The sequence below is a fragment of the Toxorhynchites rutilus genome, chromosome 3 (assembly GCF_029784135.1).
Source record: "Toxorhynchites rutilus septentrionalis strain SRP chromosome 3, ASM2978413v1, whole genome shotgun sequence".
Lineage (NCBI taxonomy): Eukaryota > Metazoa > Arthropoda > Insecta > Diptera > Culicidae > Toxorhynchites > Toxorhynchites rutilus.
Genome location: NC_073746.1, coordinates 222083 through 248999, shown reverse-complemented (window position 1 = coordinate 248999; position 26917 = coordinate 222083). Strand labels below are relative to the sequence as shown.

The 26917-nt window shown below is 37.5% G+C and overlaps 1 protein-coding gene across 8 annotated transcripts in view; it reads right to left on the bottom strand.

The window, feature by feature from the left end:
- LOC129775585 (muscle-specific protein 300 kDa) overlaps positions 1 to 26917 on the bottom strand; it is a 110299-nt gene that overhangs the window by 79790 nt on the left and 3592 nt on the right. Inside the window, exon 1 of one of the 8 annotated variants that reach the window (XM_055780480.1) lies at positions 17054 to 17801. The exons of the other annotated variants lie outside the window; for them this stretch is intronic. Within the exon in view, the coding sequence (XP_055636455.1) occupies positions 17054 to 17435 (382 nt within the window). The 5' untranslated portion in view covers positions 17436 to 17801. Of the gene's footprint in view, positions 1 to 17053; positions 17802 to 26917 lie in introns of those variants that run through there. 8 annotated transcript variants of the gene reach the window in all.

Here is a 26917-nt window from a genome sequence, read left to right as displayed (position 1 = left end):
TTCGTTCGTTCTTCTTCTTCTTCTTCTTCTTCTTATTCTTCTTCTTCATCATCTTCTTCTCTTCTTTGTTCACGGAGACTTTAAATCATTCCCCTTCGTTGATCGCCGATAAGTTACTCGTTATTGACGGCATGGGTAGGGAAACTCACAAATGACAAATATATGGAAAAATTGAAATGCTTCTAGTTTTCATAAATTTAATCCATTTACACACCAGGGGATTGTAATATGTAACATAAAAAACAAATCCTAGGGAATTTCCGATTCGTTTGGTATGTAAATCGTCAAAATCCATTAGCGGCAAAAATTGTTATTAACGTTAATTATTGAACAATACGAATAATTCAAAAATGTGGAAAACAATTAATTCCATTTTTAGACGCTCCAAGGAAAGAACACAAATTAATCTTATTAATGATGGTATTGAGTATACAAAGGACGAAGAAGTATGTGAAGTTTTCAACGAATATTTTTCAAGCATCGGAACTCAACCATCTCGTGAAATTCCTAAGCGTAATAATGGTAATCCATCGATGTACACTCGTTATGTCACAAACTCAATTTTTTTATATCCGTCAAATCCAGCTGAGGTGCTAACGATCATACAAGATCTGAACAGCAAAAAAGGTTGCGGATCTGATAATATCCCAGTGAATGTAATAAAAACGAACGCAGTTGCCTTTTCTAGAATTTGCTCGGAAATGTTCAACATATTGCTGTCTACAGGAAGATACCCAAACTGTCTAAAAATTGCTAGAGTCGTGCCAATTTTTAAATCCGGCGATTGTACGAATCCTAGCAACTATCGACCGATATCAACCCTATCAGTGTTTAATAAAATATTTGAAAAGCTCATTATTGTCAGATTTCTTGATTTTTTGAATAAAAATAACGTCTTCTACCAGCTCCAGTACGGATTTCGGCGTGGCAGCAGCACTGTAACTGCCATCACTGAGCTTGTGGATAAGCTGATAGATGGAATCGATCACAAAAAGGTAGTTGGAACACTATTTCTTGACCTAAAAAAGGCCTTCGATACAATCGATCATAATGTATTACTAAAAAAAATTGAATATCTATGGCATTCGAGGAATAGCCAACGACCTCGTGCAAAATTATCTTACCGAAGACACCAATATGTTGCATTGAATAATGCCAGAAGTATCCTGCGTCCAATAAATATAGGAGTACCCCAGGGTAGTAATATCGGGCCTCTGCTGTTTCTTATGTACGTTAATGATATAGGTAACCTTCCGTTGATAGGAACAGCTAGACTATTTGCTGACGACACTGCATTCTTTTATCCTTGTTCTGAATCAAAAACCGTCGTATCAAATATTGAAAATGATCTAAATGTTCTTCTTACTTATTTTCAAGACAATCTTTTGTCACTTAATCTGTCAAAAACAAAATATATGTTCTTCCACTCACCTAGGAAAAAAATCATCGTTTGTCCCGACCCAAAGGTCGGGGATATTTCAATTGACAAAGTTACCCACTTCAAATATCTTGGAATTCAGCTAGACACGACCTTATCATGGACACAACAAGTAAATTCTTTGGAGAGCAAAATTTCTTCACTCTGTGGTTTATTAAAGAGAGTATCCCACTTTGTGGCCAAGAAAGCGTTAATCAATTTCTACTTTGCTTGTATACACTCACTATTGCAATATGGAATAATAGTATGGGGGCATGCATGTAAAACAAAACTAAAAAAATTACAAGTGTTGCAGAATAGATGTTTGAAAATCATATACAGACTACCAATTCTTCACCCTACTTCGGACTTATACTCTGACGATTCTCATAGTATACTGCCTCTTATTGGACTGCGCGAATTACAGACTGTAAAATTTATTCACAGCGTTATAAATGACAATAATATCCATCCCAACTGACAATACCTGCAGCAAATCACCAACACTCCACACGACAAGCCCAAAATTTAATGCGAAGTCGGGCAACAACCAATGTTGGTCAACAGCGCATTTTGTTTTATGGACCGTCCCGTTTCAATGCTTTGCCACCGGAAATCCGAGCAATAACACGTTCAGATCTTTTTAAAAATAAATTGAAGCTATACCTAAAATCGATCATAAGAGTTTTCCTAGTATAGATTTCGATCAACCACAATAAACCACCTCAGTGTTTAGCTTTCTTATTTTTGTATACTTGCCAGTTATTCTCATAATTTTCTACAATCTATGTTTTGTATTCAAATTTTTGTTATTTCTATTTATCTTTTTAAGTATGTTATATTCTTATATTATATTGGATCCCTTAAAAGAAATACTATTTTCACTGGGATCCATACATCTTTGCTTAACATGTTATTGTCCGCTCACCTCGTACCTAAATATCTTATTTTGTCCTGTGGAATTGTAAATTATCTTAATTTTTTTTTTCAGCAAAAAATAATTGGTGCCCAACTCTAGGATTCTCGAATAAGAGTGTCTTCGAGATGGGGGTGAGTGGAGGGAATGCAAGTTTGTCTTCACCCAAATTAGAATGATAGAGTACTTTGGAAAATATCTGAGATGATTTGAAATTTCGAAAAAATTGACTATGCACATCTTTATATATAAAAGAGAGTTTCTCCCATGTACGTATAACTCATCATCACGGGAAAACGGCTGATCAGATCTACGTCATCCATATATTTTGTGAGTTTGTCTTCACCCAAATTAGAATGACAGAATACTTTGGAAAATATTTGAGATGATTTAAAAAATTCGAAAAAATTGACTATGCACATCTTTATATATATAAAAGAGGGTTTTTCCTACGTACGTATAACTCATCATCACGGGAGAACGGCTGATCAGATCTACGTCGTCCTTTTATTTTGTGAGTTTGTCTTCACCCAAATTAGAACGATAGAGTACTTTGGAAAATATTTGAGATGATTTGAAAAATTCAAAAAAATTGACTATGTACATCTTTATATTATAAATAAAAGAGAGTTTTTCCCACGTACGTATAACTCATCATCGCGGGAGAACGGCTGATCAGATCTACGTCGTCCATATATTTTGTAAGTTTGTCTTCATCCAAATTAGAATGATAGAGTACTTTGGAAAATATTTGAGATGATTCGAAAAATTCGAAAAAATTGACTATGCACATCTTTTTATATGAGGGGCTTAGAATGAAAGGGGTGTAAGTGATTTGATCGATTTCTCTACATCGACTCTCTGTTTTGGTCATTGGTTAGCCTCAAATACATTCCCAGCTGTATTTGACAATGTGGAAGATAGGTCAGAACTTCACCTTTCAGATTCTATAGCAAACTTAAATTGGAACGTTTTTGCAATTGAGTTATTAACTAAAGAAAAAGTTGATGAAGAGAAATCGATCAAGTCACTTACACCCCTTGCATTCTAAGCCCCTCATATAAAAGAGAGTTTTTCCCACGTACGTATAACTCATCATCAAGGGAGAACGGCTGATCAGATCTACGTCATCCATATGTTTTGTGAGTTTGTCTTCACCCAAATTAGAATGATCTCTAAGGGGGGGCTGCCATACAAATGAAACACAAATTTCTACATTACTCGGGAATTAATCAAGCAAATGAAACGAAATTTGGCATATAGAGATTTTAGGGTGCAATAAATGATTCTCTGTTGGTTAGACTCTCCACTCCCCTCTCTAAGGGGGGGGCTGCCATACAAATGAAACACAAATTTCTGCATTACTCGAGAATTATTCAAACAAAAGAAACCAAATTAGGCATATTGAGGTTCTAGGGTGCAATAAATGTTTCTATGGTGGTTAAACTCTCCACCCCCCTCTCTAAGAGGGGGCTGCCACTCAAATGAAACACAATTTTCTGCATTACACGAGAATTAATCAAGCAAATGAAACCAAATTCGGCATGTGGAGGTCTTAGGGTGCAATAAATGTTTTTACGGTGGTATGACACTCCACCTCCCTCTCTAAGGGGGAGCTGCAATACAAATGAAAGACCAATTTTTGCATAATTCGAAAACTAATCAAGCAAATGGAGCCAATTTTTTCACACGAATGTTTTAGGGAACACGAAACGTTTCTATGGTGAATAGACACTCCTCCCTTATCTCTGAGGGAGGGGGACATACTGCCATACAAATGAAGCATACATTTCTGCATAATTCAAGAACTAATCAAGCAAACTGAGCCAAATTTGGAATGTGGACGTTTTAGGGGGCAAGAAACATTCCTAAGGTGGTTCAGCACTCCTCCCACCTTTCACAACACAACACAAATTTCTGCATAATTCGAGAGCTAATCAAGCAAATGGAACCAAATTAGGCATATGGAGGTTTTAGGGTGCAATAAATGTTTGTATGATGGTTAGACTCTTCACCCCCCCTCTCTAAGAGGGGGCTGCCATACAAATGAAACACAAATTACTGCATTACCCGAGAATTAATCTAGCAAATGAAACAAAATTGGGCATATTGAGGTTTTAGAGTGCAATACATGTTTCTGTGATGGTTAGACACTTCTCCCCCTCTCTAAGAGGGGCTGCCATACAAACAAAACACAAACTTCTGCATAACTCGAGAACTAATCAAGCACAATTTGGAATGTGAGGGGTTTTGGGTATGAGAAATGTTTCTATAATCTATAATCATCTGGATTGGAGAGAGGGTCCCATAAAAATATAACACATATTTCAACCAAAGATATTCCAACCAAACATGACAATTGAAAATTTCCCGAAAACTCTGAAGTAAAAAAGGAAAATTCTGAAAATTAAATTCCCATATGTTCTACAATTACATAGTGACAAGGGCTGTTAGTTCATTTTATGTTTGCGTTAGCGAAATTGATCTTTGTACGAAACTGGAAATGGATTTTAATGAGATGAAACGCACTCCTATATCTTCTTCTATCTATACCAAAAAAAGAATCGCCGGATGTGTTGATAAGAGCAGAACTTGAGGAAGCAATTGTCCGATCTAGGGCTGTCTTTATTCTATCATATTTTCTGTATCAAACATTTATTCCATGTAATGGAGAAACATGTTATTTACAAGTGGTTGAAAAATCTTGAACGAGAATTGTGTCTAAAAATAATCTGATATTATAATGATGAGTTTTGTTAGAAATACTAGGAATTTTATAGTAAAAGGTAAATTCAATGGGGTCGATTAGAAGATCAATCAAAGAACAGTTCTGCGATTGGACCCATGAACTTGCTCATAGTAAGAAAACGATGTTTGAAGGTATTGATAACAAAAGACAAATTTTGGGCGTGACGAAGTTTGCCGGGTCAGCTAGTATATTATACAAATGCTTACCAGTATTTGTGAGTCATGACATTTTCTGTTATGTTATGTCTCATTTAATGTCATAAATCGGGATGACAGAACATTAACTAAAAATCAATTTTGAGTGTATGTTCAGATCTCTTTCTTTGATATAAGCATTTTCCTTTTCCTTTCAAATTTAACACATTGCGGACCACTCACGAGATTTCTCTTGTATCGCATTCCGTCTGTTACGGATGGTTACGAAATAACCCGTGTTTTCTACACTTGAAGGTTAAATCCTTGGTTTGCCAAGAATCTAACAAGGCCTACCGTTGACTCGCCTTCGTCTCATTCACATCGAAGGAAACGATCTCATTCGTGGAATCCGAACAAATGAAGCGTGCATGTTGTTTGCCCCAAAACGTGCGGTCCTTAATATGTTAACTTGTCGTAAAAATTCTTGACAAATGTATTTATTGTACAATTTCCTTTTTTATGGGCTTCTGTACTGTTTCGTCGTCTGTTCCATCATCATTCACTGACGAAAGTCTTTCAAACATTGCGATGTTGTTCAATTGTACATTACATTTCAGATTTAGAAATGTTTTGAACAAAAAGGTTGAAAACCAATGCGATAGGGTAATTAAATTTTTTAGATCTTACTCGATTATATTACGATTATACAGTAGAACCCCGATTATCCGCGATTAGTCTGGCAAACGAAAATAGCGGACGTAATAAAGGACTAAAAATGGGGTGCATACACGAAAAAAGAATATTTCAGCATTAAAACTATGTTTTATCAATACAGAAATCATTAAACTATCCATCTATAGATAAACTAACCAGTGGTCAGATAAAGTGAAAGCCATGACCAAAACAAAAGAGCATGAGCTTGTGACTCACTAACAATTTCCGGGAAGCCCTATATATTTTCGATGGAACTCGCATTCGCGGATAATCCGCACCGCTGATAATCGGGATTCTACTGTACATTGTATTATCCATGATATTGCTATGTTCATCAACAATCGTTGAAACCGAAAATGCTCTTTGATTCATTTAATGAGTGATTAAAGTGAAATTTCACTGAGTTACGTGAATAGTGTGTAGAATCACAATAGACATTTGTTGTTAGGATAAGTTCATTTGTTCACACCATGACATTTTTATGATTCACGTTCAAATTGAATATGATTTTTAAACCGAATTTCATGGAAGTGGCACTTAAATATAAATTTAGGATATGTGGGAAAATCATAAAAGCAACTCCATAAAATATTATGTTTATTCTACACTTTTTTATTATTTTACATTACGGATGGTTTCTACTACTGTTTCAAACGAAACCAATATTATATCACACTGCAATGTGTTATTCCCATAAAAATATTACACATATTATTTAGTTTGTCTTAAAATTGAAAAAAAACTAGATAACGTAAAAGATCTACATAAACAAAGTTCGATAGAGAATAATTTATCCGCTAGTTGAGCCAAGCAAGAAACTCAGCTCGATCGCGTTGGGCGATGAATATTTTAAAGCGGAAAAAGAAAGGTGCTGAAATATGCAAAAAAAATTGGGCATTTAGGGGCATTTTCCTGAAAGATTTTCAACTGGACACTATAGTAAGAATGAATGAAAACTGAATGGAAAAAGGCTAATTTCAGTGTTCCTTATTCCAGTGATTTAATACAATCACAGCGTATGGGAAGAAATTGGTCGTAAGACTCGTTCAGAATCACTCGTGTTTTATACTGGTGAGTTGTTAAATCTATAGGAGCTATAGGAGCTCTACGTGTGAATTCCAATGTGACTGTCTGTCTGTCTGATTCTTTGTCGGTCTTTGGGGTCGGGGAAGGTTCTTATGATAGTTCGAGACCCCTCCCCCCTCTCTAAAGGGGTGGTAGCCATACGAATGAAACACTAAATTCTGCGTTACTCGAGAATTAATCAAGCAAACGAAACCAAATTTGGCATGTAGATGCTTTAGGTGACAAGAAATATTTTTATTGTGGTATGACACTCCTGCCCCCTCTTTAAGGGGGGGCTGCCATACAAACGAAACATAAATTTCTGCATAACTCAAGAACTATTCAAGTAAATGAAGTCAAATTTGTCATGAGGTGGATATAGAGGATGGGAAATGTTTTTATGGTGATTTGACACTCCTTCCTCCTCTTTAGTTCTTGAGTTATGCAGAAATTTGTGTTTTATTTTATATGGCAGGGGGGCTGCCATTTAAAAGAAACACAAATTTCTGCATAACTCGAGAACTGAGCAAGCAAACGGAACTACATTCGGCATGTAGAGATTTTCGGAGGCAAGAAATATTTTTATGGTGATTCGACACTTTTCTCCTCTCTTTAGGGGGGGGGGGAGGTGGCGATGTGTCCGTCATACAAATGAAACACAAATTTCTGTATAACTCGAGAACTAATCAAGCAAATGGAGCCAAATTTGGCATTGATGGTCACTGGTTAGTTTATCTATAGATGGATAGTTTAATGATTTCTGTATTGATAAAACATAGTTTTAATGCTGAAATATTCTTTTTTCGTGTATGCACCCCATTTTTAGTCCTTTATTACGTAAATAAATTTGTCAAGACTTTTTACGACAAGTTAACACATTAAGGACCGCACGTTTTGGGGCAAACAACTTGAACACTTCATTTGTTCGGATTCCACGAATGAGATCGTTTCCTTCGATGTGAATGAGACGAAGGTGAGTCAACGGTAGGCCTTGTTAGATTCTTGGCAAACCAAGGATTTAACCTTCAAGTGTAGAAAACACGGGTTATTTCGTAACCATCCGTAACAGACGGAATGCGAAACAAGAGAAATCTCGTGAGCGGTCCGCAATGTGTTAAATTTGAATGGAAAAGGAAAATGATTATATCAATGAAAGAGATCTGAACATACACTCAAAATTGATTTTTAGTTAATGTTTTGTCATCCCGATTTATGACATTAAATGAGACATAACATAACAGAAAATGTCATGACTCACAAATACTGGTAAGCATTTGTATAATATACTAGCTGACCCGGCAAACTTCGTCACGCCCAAAATTTGTCTTTTGTTATCAATACCTTCAAACATCCACGTTTTCTTACTATGAGCAAGTTCATGGGTCCAATCGCAGAACTGTTCATTGATTGATCTTCTAATCGACCCCATTGAATTTACCTTTTACTATAATATTCCTAGTATTTCTAACAAAACTCATCATTATAATATCAGATTATTTTTAGACACAATTCTCGTTCAAGATTTTTCAACCACTTGTAAATAACATGTTTCTCCATTACATGGAATAAATGTTTGATACAGAAAATATGATAGAATAAAGACAGCCCTAGATCGGACAATTGCTTCCTCAAGTTCTGCTCTTATCAACACATCCGGCGATTCTTTTTTTGGTATAGATAGAAGAAGATATAGGAGTGCGTTTCATCTCATTAAAATCCATTTCCAGTTTCGTACAAAGATCAATTTCGCTAACGCAAACATAAAATGAACTAACAGCCCTTGTCACTATGTAATTGTAGAACATATGGGAATTTAATTTTCAGAATTTTCCTTTTTTACTTCAGAGTTTTCGGGAAATTTTCAATTGTCATGTTTGGTTGGAATATTTTCGGTTGAAATATGTGTAATATTTTTATGGGACCCTCTCGTCAATCCAGATGATTATAGATTATAGAAACATTTCTCATACCCAAAATCCCTCACATTCCAAATTGTGCTTGATTAGTTCTCGAGTTATGCAGAAGTTTGTGTTTCGTTTGTATGGCAGCCCCTCTTAGAGAGGGGGAGAAGTGTCTAACCATCACAGAAACATGTATTGCACTCTAAAACCTAAAAAATAGTTTAATGATTTCTGTATTGATAAAACATAGTTTTAATGCTGAAATATTCTTTTTTCGTGTATGCACCCCATTTTTAGTCCTTTATTACGTAAATAAATTTGTCAAGACTTTTTACGACAAGTTAACATATTAAGGACCGCACGTTTTGGGGCAAACAACTTGAACGCTTCATTTGTTCGGATTCCACGAATGAGATCGTTTCCTTCGATGTGAATGAGACGAAGGTGAGTCAACGGTAGGCCTTGTTAGATTCTTGGCAAACCAAGGATTTAACCTTCAAGTGTAGAAAACACGGGTTATTTCGTAACCATCCGTAACAGACGGAATGCGAAACAAGAGAAATCTCGTGAGCGGTCCGCAATATGTTAAATTTGAATGGAAAAGGAAAATGATTATATCAATGAAAGAGATCTGAACATACACTCAAAATTGATTTTTAGTTAATGTTTTGTCATCCCGATTTATGACATTAAATGAGACATAACATAACAGAAAATGTCATGACTCACAAATACTGGTAAGCATTTGTATAATATACTAGCTGACCCGGCAAACTTCGTCACGCCCAAAATTTGTCTTTTGTTATCAATACCTTCAAACATCCACGTTTTCTTACTATGAGCAAGTTCATGGGTCCAATCGCAGAACTGTTCATTGATTGATCTTCTAATCGACCCCATTGAATTTACCTTTTACTATAATATTCCTAGTATTTCTAACAAAACTCATCATTATAATATCAGATTATTTTTAGACACAATTCTCGTTCAAGATTTTTCAACCACTTGTAAATAACATGTTTCTCCATTACATAGAATAAATGTTTGATACAGAAAATATGATAGAATAAAGACAGCCCTAGATCGGACAATTGCTTCCTCAAGTTCTGCTCTTATCAACACATCCGGCGATTCTTTTTTTGGTATAGATAGAAGAAGATATAGGAGTGCGTTTCATCTCATTAAAATCCATTTCCAGTTTCGTACAAAGATCAATTTCGCTAACGCAAACATAAAATGAACTAACAGCCCTTGTCACTATGTAATTGTAGAACATATGGGAATTTAATTTTCAGAATTTTCCTTTTTTACTTCAGAGTTTTCGGGAAATTTTCAATTGTCATGTTTGGTTGGAATATTTTCGGTTGAAATATGTGTAATATTTTTATGGGACCCTCTCGTCAATCCAGATGATTATAGATTATAGAAACATTTCTCATACCCAAAATCCCTCACATTCCAAATTGTGCTTGATTAGTTCTCGAGTTATGCAGAAGTTTGTGTTTCGTTTGTATGGCAGCCCCTCTTAGAGAGGGGGAGAAGTGTCTAACCATCACAGAAACATGTATTGCACTCTAAAACCTCAATATGCCCAATTTTGTTTCATTTGCTAGATTAATTCTCGGGTAATGCAGTAATTTATGTTTCATTTGTATGGCAGTCCCCTCTTAGAGAGGGGGGTGAAGAGTCTAACCATCATACAAACATTTGGTGCACCTTAAAACCTCCATATGCCTAATTTGGTTCCATTTGCTTGATTAGCTCTCGAATTATGCAGAAATTTGTGTTGTATTGTGAAAGGTGGGAGGAGTGCTGAGCCACCTTAGGAATGTTTCTTGCCCCCTAAAACCTCCACATTCCAAATTTGGCTCAGTTTGCTTGATTAGTTCTTGAATTATGCAGAAATGTATGCTTCTTTTGTATGGCAGTATGTCCCCCTCCCTCAGAGATAAGGGAGGAGTGTCTATTCACCATAGAAACGTTTCGTGTTCCCTAAAACATTCGTGTGAAAAAATTGGCTCCATTTGCTTGATTAGTTTTCGAATTATGCAAAAATTGGTCTTTCATTTGTATTGCAGCTCCCCCTTAGAGAGGGAGGTGGAGTGTCATACCACCGTAAAAACATTTATTGCACCCTAAGACCTCCACATGCCGAATTTGGTTTCATTTGCTTGATTAATTCTCGTGTAATGCAGAAAATTGTGTTTCATTTGAGTGGCAGCCCCCTCTTAGAGAGGGGGTGGAGAGTATGATTCGGAAGATGCTGCACAGAAAAATTTGGAGATGAGAGCCCAAGTTGAGGAACTTTATTTACTTGTCAAGGCCGGACTAGCTTCGAAGATACCGCCACCACCACCATCCCCTGCTATTGCGGGATTCTCTGCCGCGCCTGCTGCTCAACCCGTCTTCGCCAACATAAAGCTTCCGGCGATTTCGCTTCCGGAGTTCGATGGAGATTTCAACAACTGGTTGACTTTCCATGACACGTTTGTCTCGATGATCCATTCATCGACGGAGATTCCGCATGTTCAGAAGTTTCACTACCTCCGTGCGGCTCTGAAAGGGGAGGCAGCAAACTTAGTTCAGTATATTTCGATTACTGCTAATAATTATGATGTCGCTTGGCAGACGTTGGTGAACCGTTACTCAATAGCTATTCTTCGCAAAAAACATATCCGGGCTTTATTAAAGCATCTAAAAATCCCCAGCCATAGTGTCAAGTCACTACACAAGATTGTGGATGAATTCCAACGTCGTACGAAGGTTCTGGAGCAGCTCGGTGATCCAGTCGATCAATTTAGTTCGATTCTGATCGAGTTACTGGAGGATAAGTTAGACGACGCTTCACTCACCGCTTGGGAGGAATCAATCGCAGCTGATCAGCAACCCACCTACGCTAAAATGGTTGATTTTCTCCAGAAGCGGGCCCGTGTTCTAGAAACGATTTCGATCAACGCAGCATTCCGGTTCCAAAAATCCCAGTTTTCCTCCTCCTAAGAAGCCAAATCAGCCCCGATTGAATTCCAACGCTGCCAATACAGTCCCAGGAAGAATGTACCCGTTATGCCCCGCCTGCGAGAAGCAGAAGCACTCCATTTTTGATTGCTCAGTCTTCAACGATCTAGATACGAAAGGCCGTTTAAAGGTGGTCTCGGATAAAAAGCTCTGCAGCAATTGTTTCCGCAGCGACCACTTCGCCCGCAACTGTCGTTCGAATTATTCATACAAGCATTGTTCCAAACGACATCACTCCATGATCCATCCTGGACCATTTGAGGCCACCAGGGGTGGACTCGAAAATAAACCCACGAATAATCCCGAAAGTTCCGGGTCTAGCTTAGTGACAGCTGTAGCAGCCCTGCCAACCCCCGAAGTCGTAACAACGTTGAAGGCATCCAACGCCAGCGTTCTCCTCACTACTGTGGTATTGATAGTAGTCGACGCTTACGGTCAAGAACACATCGCCCGCGCCCTGTTAGATACAGGTTCTCAACCCAACGCCATGAGCGAACGCTTTTGTCAGCTGCTTCACCTTCCACGTAACGTTGCGATAGCCGGTGTAGATAGTACCGTCACCAGTGCAAAATATGAAGTTCGTGCAGAGATCCGATCCCGTGTAGCAGAGTTCAGCGACACTTTAGACTTCTTAGTACTCCGTAAGGTGACCAGAGATACCCCGTCTTCCTCGTTCCCCACTGTACAGTGGAAACTTCCCGAAAGTTTTTCACTCGCTGATCCTGACTTCAACACGTCCCGAAGAGTTGATATGATCATCGGCGCTGCTCACTTTTATTCATATTTGCGGGACGGACGGTTCCGTCTGCCTAGTCAAGGTCCAATGCTCGTTGAGACAGTGTTTGGTTGGATAGTGACTGGAAAGTTCGAAAATCTGTCTGGTATGAGCTCTCGACCAACAGTAACTTGTCATACGGCGACTGTTACATCGCTTAGCGAGCAGCTAGAGCGATTCTGGCGAGTTGAGGAGGTTCAAGGTCCGAATTATTCCGTGGATGAGCAGCAGTGCGAAGATTATTACCGGGAAACCGTCTCCCGAGACCCGACTGGTCGGTACGTTGTTCGCATGCCGAAGCATCCCGAGCACGATCAGATGATTGGGCAGTCAAAGCCAGCAGCGCTGCGTAGATTCAGGTGGCTTGAGCAGAAGCTGTTGAAGGAAGAGAATCTGAGGACTCAATACCACGAGCTTACGCGTGAATATGTTTCTCTGGGTCAGATGGCACCCGTACAAGAGGACGAAGAGGACGTCCCGAATGCGAGTTACCTTCCGCATCATCATGTAGTAAAGGAGTCGAGCTCAACCACAAAAATTCGAGTGGTTTTCGACGGATCAGCGAAGACTACTTCTGGCCATTCGTTGAACGATTCGCTACTGGTTGGACCTGTAGTTCAGGACGAACTTCTCACTCTAATCCTCCGTTTCCGAAAATTTCCCGTTGCGCTAGTGGCAGACGTAGAAAAGATGTATCGTCAAGTCTCGATGCATCCATTAGACCGCCCTCTACAGCGAATTTTGTTATAGAAGCTCGCTTCCTTATTGGCAAAAAACTCGGATAGCCAATTTTCACAGGCCTCTTTTGTGGCTAACTTCTGACTACCTAGCTCGTTCGCCATGGACAAAAACAGGTGGTAGTCACTTGGTGCAAGGTCCGGACTATACGGTGGATGCAAAAGAACCTCCCATCCGAGCTCCCGGAGCTTCTGGCGCGTCACCAAAGAAGTGTGTGGCCTGGCGTTGTCCTGATGGAAGACAATGCGGCCTCTGTTTATCAAAGATGGCCTTCTTCATGAGTGTTACCTTCAAGCGGTCCAGTTGTTGGCAGTACAGGTCCGAATTGAGCGTTTGGCCATAAGGAAGCAGCTCATAATAGATTATTCCTTGACAATCCCACCAAACAAACAGCAGAACCTTCCTGGCCGTTAATGAGGGCTTGGCCACCGTCTGAGCCGCTTCAGCGGGCTTCGACCACGACCGTTTGCGCTTCACGTTGTCGTAAGTGACCCACTTTTCATCGCCAGTCACCATCCGCTTCAGAAACGGGTCGATTTTGTTGCGATTCAGCAGCGATTCACATGCGTCGATACGGTCAAAGATGTTTTTTTGCGTCAACGTGTGTGGCACCCATACATCGAGCTTCTTTGTGAATCCAAGCTTCTTCAAATGGTTAATAACGGTTTGATGACTTATCCCCAGCTCTTGGCCGATGCTACGGCTGCTACTATGCCGGTCTATAGTAGGTCTATAGTCTTGTACCTTTCCAACAAGCTATAGTATGACTCGATACAATGAATACAACTAGAACTACGCGCTTACAACGACACCTCGCGGAAATACCGCAGGACATGGCACAGCAATATAAGATTAATACGAGCGAGCGAACTCCTGTGGCCGAGTGGTTAGCGTCAAACCTAACATGCCGAGGGTTCGGGTTCGATTCCCGTTCTGGTCGGGGAAATTTTTCTTCAAAGAAATTTCCTCTGACTTGCACTGTGGTCACGCGTATTCTAGAGCTTGCCACTCAGAATGCATTCAAGGCGTGTTATTTGGCATAGAAATCTCAACTAAGTAATAATGAAAATGACGCAAGTAATACTATGTTGAGACGGAGGAGTTCCTCTAGGAACGTTAGTGCCATATAAGAAGAAGAAGACGAGCGAGCGAAACAAAAGAAAAATAAGCTTTCCGCATACATTGCCACATACACGGCCCAGACCAAGATAGATATTGTTCTTCTTCATGTGCTTCTTTTTTACTCTTAGAAAACACTTCCCATCTTCATTTTATAATCAGGTGCAATATTATCACGTATTTGCTGAATAACTGGTCATTAGCCATGTGGATAGCGTGGTCGTGTAAAATAGCTTTGCATTCCAGCCGGCCTTGGTTCGATCCCCATTGACGTCGTATGGACTTTTAGCACGATCCCAAATGAAATGAGAAAAGAAAACAGAAAGAGATGTCTGCACGCATACATACAAACCATGTTTAAGCTTTTGAAACAGCTCATTATTTGCGCATTTGACTCTCCAGCACACTGAATGGCATAATTTCTGCCAAAGATGAAATGTTTTCTGCCAACGCTAGTTTGGGTGTAGTTTGAAATTACTTCCGACTGGCAGTGACGAAAGTTTCGGATCAATTTCAAAACAAACTCAAATGATCGATTCTCATCCTGATATGCTAAATAAGCGTTATGAGTGTTATTATTTTTTTCGTAGTATTTATGTGAATCTGGATTTCCAAAGCTGCTGATGGAAACTAAACACCGTAACAGAGTGTATATCGAAGATAACATAAGATGTGCTTTTCTACAACGTTCTCAAGAATTACGATTTTGGCGGAAAGCGTTCAGGCGCAGATACCATACTTACTTGACAGACTTTATATACCATTTTTGTGATCAGTTACAAGTATAAAATTATTTATTTTATTGATATGCTACAGACGTTCTTCCGAAATATTGATAGGGGGAAGCACGGGAATTAGCTTTCGTAAAGGAGGGAACGGAGCAAAAACGGTTGAAAACCACTGGTTTATTTGAACTCCTATGTGGTTTAACATAAGATTTATAGTGAAAAACGTACTTTTTCGTTTATTTCACGCCATCCTCAAAAGCTTCGAGATAAAAATTTAAAAAAAAACTGAATGTGCATCTTACTACGGTGTACCAATAAAAATTATCAAAAAAAAATCATCAAAAATTTAAGTACTAAAAAAATATTGAAATTTTGAAAAAAAAATGGGATTTAAAGATTCAGTACTACTTTAATTTATATTTAAATATGTTCCTACGGCTTTTCTAGATATATGTGATTTTTTTCAGTTTCAGAGTCTGGCTGGGTAAAGGAGTAAAAAGTCCCCCAAAACCAAATCACCAGCTGTATGGAAAATATTGTATAGGGTACTAAATAAAACATTTTGGCAGTAGTACCATATATTTGAGTCCTTATATGGTATACCATAGGATCTATGGTGAAAAATGCACCTTTTCCATTTTTTCATGCCATTCTCAATAGCTTCGAGACAAAAATATGAAAAAAAAACTGAAAGTACAGATTTTATACTTGATACACCGTAGTAAGATGCACATTCAGTATTTTTTTCAAATTTTTATCACCTAGCTTTTGAGAATGTCGTGAAACAAACGAAAAAGTATGTTTTTCACTAGAGATCCTGTGTTACACGACATAAGGGTTCAAATAAACCGCCAAAATTTCTTATTTAATATCATATACAATATTTGCCATACAGCTGGTGATTTGATTTGGATCACTTTTTACTCCCTTACCCGGCCAGACCCTTTTAGCGTATCCAATAAAGTATTTGTGGCTAATCATCGTCATCTTTAAAGCGAAGTAAATGTGCAATATTCCCTTGCACCATTCACCCATGATTAATGACCGAATTCTCCACCAGGGAAGAATACCCAATCGATTGAAAATCACTGCCCTATCGCATGACTCCAAACTCAATATTGAAAATCTTGTATTTAAATTCTGTCTTCAGATTCACACTCGAATCACAGATGCAGATTAACTCCTTATTAACTCCTTATCCTATGATTTAATTACCAAAAGAGCGGACTAAATGCAAACACTTCGATGGGTCACGCAGCGAGTAATTTCACACAGTCATTTTACATCGAGTGGGACTCGATGTTGAAGGTGAAAGGGTTAACAGGAAAACCTGTCTCTGGCGTGTGGTGAAAAAGTGAGAGATGTTTTCGCGTTTTCCGCGATTATTCTGAGAAATTTATTCTTTATATAAACATTATACTATTTTTAGAATGCATATACTAAAACAAGAACTGCAATTTTAAAAAAAGTATCCAGCAATGCAGATAAGCTCTTGATCAAGCAACAATTTCCGAACATAACATCGAAACAAACTGGGATAAATGTCGCGCATGCCTTTCACGTGGAAACTGTCATAATAAATTTTACTGTTTTTGCTAGTTTGTTACTAGCCAACCAACCAATAATCGTTCTGAACAATGAAGACAAGTGAGAAACAATCCATACTGCTCTTTGTAATCTTTATTATTCATATTTTTATTTTCTGTGACTGTTTTGCAACATCACAAGTGTATATCCATTGAATATTTCATTTTTCGTTTTTCAGAAATTATTAGTGCTTACCTCGTTTTTCCAGAATATGAACGTCGTATTCCGAACTACCGAAACTTCGGTTGATATCCCCAGAGGTTTTAACCACACGAGTACGATACACATTATACCATGAATTATTTATTTGCTCTGAACTGCCGGCATTTTCAGAACGTGTATTCGTAGTTGTCGTAGAAACAGATATTATTTGCTCATCATAAGGATAAATCTTAAGTACCGAATTGCACTCTTCATCATCTGCATCTTCATCTTCCTCAACTTCTCCTCTCAAGGATAAACTTTGCGTAACCTTGCGACGTTTTGCGTCGTTCCCACTGTAACCGGTTCTGGAACTCATTGTAACGTTCAATGTATTTATATCGGCGACATTGAACCTAAATGCATTAAAACTCATATACACTTATGTATTCTATGCATGCCTTCTGGATTTCGCGAACGTAACAACAACTAAAATGCGAGTGATCCTATTTGAAAACCAATGTATTTAATTTGAACTTTTTAAAAATCCTACATTTAACACAGTTTAACACATTGACGAGAGTCAAACAATTCGCCACCCTTATCACGATTAAGTATATATGTTTTTTCACTCATACAATCTTATGCTAATCAATGTTTTCCGCAGTTGAAATACAGTTTGTTACACAAATCGATAACTCTAGAGACAGTGACATCATTCTCAATGAAGAACTAAAGCATAACGTCAGCGCACAATGCAATGTCCAAGCAACAGGTTTTAGAGAATATGTATAGCGCGGAGTCAAAACGCATGAAGCACTGTCGGATGTCAAAGCAGAACTGGACATTGGTTTCACATTATTCGTTACAACGTGTATGCTTTTGAGTGTATTTGCAGCAGTTTTTTGTGTTTTGGCATGCTTTTTTCTTCGTGTTTCAATCTGCTATGACTATACATTCTCTAAAATTGTTTCAATACATTTTCACGATCCAGAACAAGAACATCATCCGACAACTTTAAGATTGAATCAATCCACCACTAGCCCCCGGGGTATATAACCGCATTAAAATATGTGTTAAATTGCTATAACTCTCTGACCTTATTACATTTATTTAATTATCTGAAAATTCCTGAAGGTTAATATTCACAATAGATAATATGATTTTCATAGCCTTCATTCACGGCAACGTGTACTACTAGGAGTACGCGTAATTCAATTTTTAAATTCGATTATGAAAAATTTAAATAGGAAAAGTATCAGTGCCAACATCCTACAGTACCACGAATGAGAACATTCCTGATTCTATCTCAACGTGAGACTTCACACATTGCGCATGTCTGAGATCCGGCATAAGTCTGTAGAAAAGCAACAAGTGATGTATTGAAGGGTAAACAAAAATACTACATTATTCCAGAGATGTATTCGTTTCAGAAAACATTGCTACAAATACATTCTTGAATCTCCCGGCATCCAATGTTGATTCTGTTTACTGTGTTATGCCGGCTTCCAATGACCAAGTCTACCGATGGCATACCGTTTATTTATGTTTACAGCCTCCCACATTCATAACAATCGAATCATACTCAGATTCAACCTCATTCAACGATACAACCACACATTTTTCAGAATTGATATTTATTTTGTTTAGTGTGTGTTTACTTGTTTACTGTTAAATACATCATTCTATTCGTTCCGGCAAAATCACGCTCAGCCTTTCTCGTATGCATGTAGAATGAATTGTGTATAGATGTTATATTGTCAATTTTTAGACGCATTCAATTACGCAAAGCAAAAAAGCAACCAAGTTTTTCTACATTTTAGAAATGCTTGGTTTTTACCATAAATAAAGAGCATTGTGCCAAATAGATGAAAATGCAATACAGTATCATATTATTTATGGAAGACCAGCTGCACTCGGCACGAGCGTTGCCTCGTGTTCAAATAAAAAAAATAAGAATCGATATACCAATATTTAATTTATTTCCAATATTTCTATCCTTTCTATTTTTTTCCATTTCATTACGAAAATGTCTGATACGTGTATGAAATAACCAGATAATTTCCCTACCAGTGAACGATTGTTCCTGTGCCTTGTTTATTATTAGTGTAAGCCGCATCGGAATCTATTAAAGTTTGAATTTGAATCACATATCTAACGGAACCATTGGTATGCGTGGCAGCATTATATCTCCCTCTTCAAATTTCCTATTCTAAGTGATGGCTTCGATGAATTTTTCGTTGGTTTTTACTATGAATGTTTGGTATCGATGCAAAGTCGTGGGAGGTTTAATTTTCAGAATAAAATGATCGTCACGCCAACTTTCAACGTAAGAATATGCGGCGGCATACCTGGTAAATCAAGTGAATTCAAGTATTCAATTGAATATTTGACCACCTCATTGGGATTCGTTACAGTAATACAGCTTTGGATCATCACCAACGTGAATGCTCGGAACGAAAAAAGAGTGGAGCAATCAAAATTGGGTCAACTTAAATTCGACATATTTCTGTGGAGTGTATATTTAAAAAACTTTAGCGCTCATCATTCGTAGGTGTGCGCTTGTAAAATAATTCCTCTTTTTTTGGCTTTGTCGTTTGCCGTCGATGACTGAAGATCAAAAAAGCATCTTAGCAAGAAGACCAAAGCTCGAAAATTTCGCTCGCCCAAAAAATGTGTGCTTCTCACACGCGATGTTGTCCTAACTTTCAACTGTAGAGAACGTGATAAAAATCAGGAGCGAAGTCGAAGTCGGAAGCTGCAGTAACGACGAAAAAAGTGGCCTTCATTTTAGCGGAACAAACCTCTCAATCCGAGGCGTCAGGTACAAGTTGGGAGTTTCGCAAACGACAGAGCAGGGAGCCAAGAAATGGGCCGGGATGTTGTCATACAAAAAAAATCATATCTGGCTTAGCAGGCCAACAGCACCTGCGGCTGGTAAAACAATGTTTTCATCGTCACATATAAATCATGCAATACCTGGAGAAACGTTCTTCCCTCAACAAACACCACACCCGTTCTATTTTGGCCAGATTCGGCTTCCCATAGAGAGATATTGGGCTATCGTCAAGCGAAACTTGAAGAAGACGCTATTCACGGCGGAAAACAAAAGACAGTACACTGCAAACTGGAAACTAGAGTGCTAGAGTTCCACCCTTTATATTAGATCTATATATGATATATGAAAATAGAGTGATGTCTGTCTGTCTTTCTGTCTGTCTGATTCTTATGGACTCAGAAACTACTGAACCGATCGACATGAAAAATGGTATGTAGAGGTTTTTGGGGCCGGGGAAGGTTTTCGCGACAGTTTGAGCCAGGTCAGCTAGTTGTGTAATAAAAGGTACGGACATGGAAAAAGGTAACATATGATTTCTTTGAGATTCTCCAGAAACAGCCTCGCATATTTGATCAGCATCGTATTCGTGATATCCTGTGGTTTGATTTTTTAACGAAACATGATGTCTAATAAACCTGTTCACGAATCAATACGGCGCTCCTACGAGTAATAGTTAACGATACTAAGTATCAAACAAAGTGTTCACCCACACAAAATAACGCACAGTGCGTTGAATGCATAAGAATGTGTGACAAAAAATCATAACAGCAGAATTTAGCCATTGTGACACTGTAGTGATGGAAAAGATTGTTCATAAATATCAGAACTACTTTTTGCATAAATGTCTCATGTTATTTGAATAATCGTATAAGTGTCTCAAGCGATAAAATCTTTGTTCATCTAAAGTGAAAACTTTTAATCATTTCGGATACGCTGAAATCATTATTTGAGTAACTGGTTTGAATTATGTTGAAGTAGTTGTTTGTGTCTTATAATCTGTATAATCTGTAAAATAAACTTTGTTAAAATTGAAAAGTGGTCATCTTTTCGGATACACATTGCTGGCACCAACTATACATTTATTGCATTAATGGCAAAAGTGTCTCATATTCAACGCATAATAAAAATAAAATTATGTATTAATTATACTTCATATGATTCACTCTTGAAGACTATTTCGAAAGATTTCGCACAAAATAAATTAAAAAATGTTTATTTTTCATAGTCTTGCATGTATCACTGCTTTTTCAAATTAATAAATTCCGGTCGATTAATTATCGACCAGTACGATACCCATGCTCAAATCGAGAAAGTTTAAAATGTTACAGAATACTTTTTTTTGTGCCGAAACGTTGAAATTGATGCAGAATACGTTTTGTGATTTATCTATGTCAAAAATAAAGATTGAGGAGTAAAACAAATCTCTCACGAAACCGTTCGTCATATTTTGGTTAATGTTTTGGGCATGAGAAAAGCCGCATCACGACTAGTGTCAAAAGTTGATGAGTCTGAGCCTAGGAGCACGGACGGGATCTTGACATAGGACTGTGATTGTGTGTAGTGATTGCATTTAAATTGAGTTTTTCATTGTTCAAAATCTGTATTTTTCCTCTTTTGATACATTAAATGGATGCCCTGAAAAAACCGTTTCCTGTATGTACTTGTATCCATTAAACGGGTTAGATGACATAACGTGGTGGAATTCGGTACCGCATTCTGCTCATGTACACGAAAATACCATTAAAGCCATTACTACCCTTTTCTTCTGTTTATTCAATCATACAGAAAAAGACAAAGAGTCATCATGTATCATTTTTAAACACAAGTCTAAATATTTAAGACCTACATAAATATAAGCCTGAGTCAAATCAATCTATGACTACAAAAATATATTATAGATTAAAATAGCATTATCTCCTTCGTTACCACGTTGCCCGGAACATTGTTTGTAATAACTGTCAGATCGTGACTACCCAAGCTATCATAATCTGATTTAAGTGGGTATACCCTTTCGATATACTAAATCAGCCATTGAAATTCATTTATTGCATTTTTACATAACCAAACAACATACTCGATATTATGACGATATTATGCGAATTTTGAATATGCATTTACTAAACAATGTGTTTTCATTTGACAATTATCCATCCATAATTCTCCATTGTGTATATCACACGAAAATAACCTACAAGTCTCATTAACCAGCCTGCGGCTGAAAGCCTCTCGAATAAAGGCAATGGACCTACAAGACATTCCATCAACTTTTCGCACATATTTTTACCCTCATCCCCTATTCATATCATAGTTTAAAAAAAATATTTACGTTGACTGAAGTAAACTAAAGTAAACGGTGCCGCCTCATTTCATCGTTTTACTACAATCTTTTTTCCGGAGCATTATCACTGAAATCCTGCTTCATCGGCTGGTATCGGCATTTCGGGTAAAATTTCATAAACCACAAGGAAAGTACATCACTTTCTAGTGGTAAAGTTTGTTTTTGGTTGAGCCAATAATCTCGGTAAAAGCCTGAGACTAACGAATCCCTATACGGGAAGACTAATTGTTCTTCATGATAGCACAAACAAAATTATCTTCGTTCCTCACTCACGGCTTTCGTCCGTTTGTAAATCAATCAAGTACTTTGGAAATTAGTCACAGACCACTTCAGAGGCAAACATTTTACTGACGTTCCTACACATTGTTGAATTTGATAAGCTGCAAAATTACCCATGCGTATAGCAGGAGCGGAAGTTTTCCCGAGAATCGTCCACAATATGCATTTGCGAACAAATAAAAGCATAAGCTATAAGTCACCAATTCTTTCCGTAAATGACTTAATCAGTCTAGTATGGGGACAACTTAGGAACGCAGCTATTTCGGAAGATATCTAACACTCAAAAATATTTTTGGCTAGATAAACTCTGATAGAGAGCATTCCAATTCATTATCATTGGAAAAAATTATATTAACGTTCTACTGTGACGAATTCGTATGAGTTCTTGGGAAATTCGAGGTGTAAATACATATTTACATCAGAGAGAAAAAACACATAAACGTATAATATATGGTTTTAAGTGATCACACCGATTATACACTAGTGGATAATTCATATCGAGAACATATTCTGTCATATATATATATATATATATATATATATATATATATATATATATATATATATATATATATATATATATATATATATATATATATATATATATATATATACCGGGAATTTGTAATTTTATATTTTCCCGCTGAACATTTTTTTTTTTGTTGGTACTACTGTCAGTGGTTCTAATGCCAATTTTGAGCGCGATCTTCCATTTAGTTTGTTTATAGTGTCATTAACATAAGAACTACCGACCGATCAACCGGTTGTATCATTGATTCACAAGATTTTGTTTTGAAATCATACATTATTGCTTCTAATAATGTTATGTTTTTTTTTCTTAATATAGTTTATTTTCTTTGAAAGCTTTATATTTTAACAACTAAATATCACACTGGTCGAAATAATTGGTGTGGTAGAAATAGGTGTAAAAAAACTGTCGGTTGTTCTAGTGTTAAGAACAAGTTAACTTTTTTTTGCTCGACTATTTCTTATATAGATAAATATGTTGGTATTTTTAGTGAAATTTTGTGTTGCGAACAAAATTTCTTGTACCGAAACGTTTAAAATGTTACAGAATACTTTTTTTTGTGCCGAAACGTTGAAATTGATGCAGAATACGTTTTGTGATTTATCTATGTCAAAAATAAAGATTGAAGAGTAAAACAAATCTCTCACGAAACCGTTCGTCATATTTTGGTTAATGTTCTGGGCATGAGAAAAGCCGCATCACGACTAGTGTCAAAAGTTGATGAGTCTGAGCCTAGGAGCACGGACGGGATCTTGACATAGGACTGTGATTGTGTGTAGTGATTGCATTTAAATTGAGTTTTTCATTGTTCAAAATCTGTATTTTTCCTCTTTTGATACATCAAATGGATGCCCTGAAAAAACCGTTTCCTGTATGTTTCCTGTACTTAAACGGGTTAGATGACATAACGTGGTAGAATTCGGTACCGCATTCTGTTCAAAAATGTACACGAAAATACCATTAAAGCTTCTGTTTATTCAATCATACAGAAAAAGACAAAGAGTCATCATGTATCATTTTTAAACACAAGTCTAAATATTTAAGACCTACATAAATATAAGCCTGAGTCAAATCAATCTATGACTACAAAAATATATTATAGATTAAAATTTATCTCCATTATCTCTTTCGTTACCACGTTGCCCGGAACATTGTTTGTAATAACTGTCAGATCGTGACTACCCAAGCTATCATAATCTGATTTAAGTGGGTATACCCTTTCGATATACTAAATCAGCCATTGAAATTCATTTATTGCATTTTTACATAACCAAACAACATACTCGATATTATGACATCCTAGACCACAACTACACAAATTGTTAGTTGTGAGACCTACACGATAAAAACATGAATTGAGCACAAATTGATTGGACAACATACAATATAATATTAAATTAATGCCTATTATCGGTAAATGGAGAATAATTCATTTTACGCATCAACTCACATTATGAGCTAACGCCCGAATTTAGGCAAAAACATTGTCCGTTGCGTCGGGGAGGAAGCATGTGCATAGTGCAATCGGAAGAAAATATACCCAATTAAATCGTCAAATTGTTAACTTTTTTTACTATATTCACTGTTCATGTTTCAAGCAAAAAAAAATCTGAATAAATTTCCTGATATACAGGGTTTTCCAACTTTAAATTCCGAAAGTAAATTGAAATAAAACACACTTAGAATTCGAATTTCGATGAAACTTTTATTTCAAATTGAAGTTTGGTTTATGCCACTATGTGTGAAATACAACATCATTCAAATGTCCACCTAGGGCTTCCTCGCACACCTTGATCCGGAACAGGTAATTCTCGATGACTTTTCGGCACATATGGGGCGGTATCTCGGTCATAACTTCACGAATGTTGTCTTTCAAATGTTCAAGAGTTGGCGGAGAGTTGGCAAAGACACGGTCTTTCGCATAACCCCACAAAAAAAAGTCTAGCGGGTTCAAAAAAAAATCGGTTAACATGCGGCCATAGCGCTCACCATTCACAGTTATCGTTTCGCCGTCCTCATTTTCAAAGAAATACGGCCCGATGACTCCACCAGACCATAATGCGCACCAAACAGTGACTTTTGGCGGATGCAATGGCCTCTCAACAATCACGTGTGGATTTTCTGAGCCCCTTATACGGAAATTTTGGGTGTTCACATAGCCACCGAGCTCGAAATGTGCCACATCGCTGAAGAAAATTTGATGCGAAAATTCAACATTTTGCTGCTGTTGTTCGTTCACCCAATCGACGTATGCCCGACGCATTCCATGGTCACCACGCTCTAGTTTTTGTTCCAGTTGGACTTTATATGGATGTAGGTGCAAGTCCAAATGCAAAATTCGCCACAATGATGTGGTTGACAAGCCCAATTGCTGAGCACGCCGTGGAATCGAAACATTCAGGTCATCCTCCACACTGGCAGCAACAGTAGCAATATTTTCGGCCGAACGCACATTACGATGATGCACAGGTTTCACAATATCCGCTACGGATCCAGTTTGTTCGAATTTACGCACTACATTAGCGATTGTGTGCTCTGTAGGCCGTCCATACGACCAAAATCCGTCCGTAATGCTCGAAAAACATTTGCCGGTTTTCATCGTTTTTATAGTATAATTTAACAAAACTAACACGTTGTGCGATGCTAAAACGATCCATATTGTAAAATGGCAGACATTCAACTAACGATATGACGCTTTGGTTGACAGCTATGTCAAACGGTTGTCAGCGCAGGGCTGTATACTTTCGGAAGTACGAAATGGAAAACCCTGTATAACACAACATATGTCGCAATAACCATTTTGAGTAATATTCGTTTGAAAACTCTTAATAAATCGTTACATTTTTCGTAGAGTGACCCCCCTATATAGAAATCAAAGACATAGTCCTATGTCAAAAGAGCTTCAAATATTTCTTCGCAATCGAGTGGCTGAAGACTTGCTTCAACGATTAAATTCTGGTCCCACATTCATTTAACGCATAATTATCGGCGACGAGACATGGGAGTGCCTTTTCCTATTTCCGAAACTCAAATTGCCGCTTCGTACCGGACCCGTTTTGACAGCATCGAAGACATATAAAAACGAATTCGCTGCGTGAACTGAAGGCAATTCCTGAATACACATATAAAAATGTTTCGATGACTGGATTGTTCGGTATTTTAAAGACGATAATATAATATTAGATTAGCATTTTCATGAAAACCACAAAATCCCCGTATTTATTTGACAGAATATATATTCATGATAAGTACTCCCGTGATCGAGAAGTTAGCGTCACGTATTATCATGCCGGGTGTTGAGATTCAATCCCCATTCGGGTCGGGGGATTTTTCGTCAAAGAAATTTATTCCGACTTGTACTGTGGTCACGCGTATTTTAGAGCTTGTCACTCCAGAAAACATTCTAGGTGTGTTATTTGACAAACAGAATCTCAACAAAGTACTGCTAAAAAAATCACGCAAGTAATACCTACGTTAAGTTTTTTTTTTGCTTTTTTGGGAAGCTTATGCACTCAGAAATGTCACACTAAAAGAATTTTTCGATATTTGATTTAGTTGGGAAGTTATAGCTAAACGTATGAGTTCATCTCAAGGGATATAGTATTGCTGTACGAATTTTTAACCCTTTCACTACGGCAGTGAGCTCCGTCGGAGTGCTACCGCTGAACGGGGCACTGCGCCGAAAAGTATGCATATCGCGCTGATGTGATCGATGTGCAGTATCACCCTGATGTCGTCTATAGACGACGATCGTACACACAGCTCATCGCGCGAATGTCGCCTATAGACGACGCTCGTAGCGAAAGGGTTAATCGCGTTTTTTTTCGAAACCATGGTTTTTTAGCTGGTCGTATCGATATCTCAGGATCTACTCGATCGATTTCGCTGAAACTATTTATCAGCATGAAAAAATGAATTACCTAAAGCGTTACA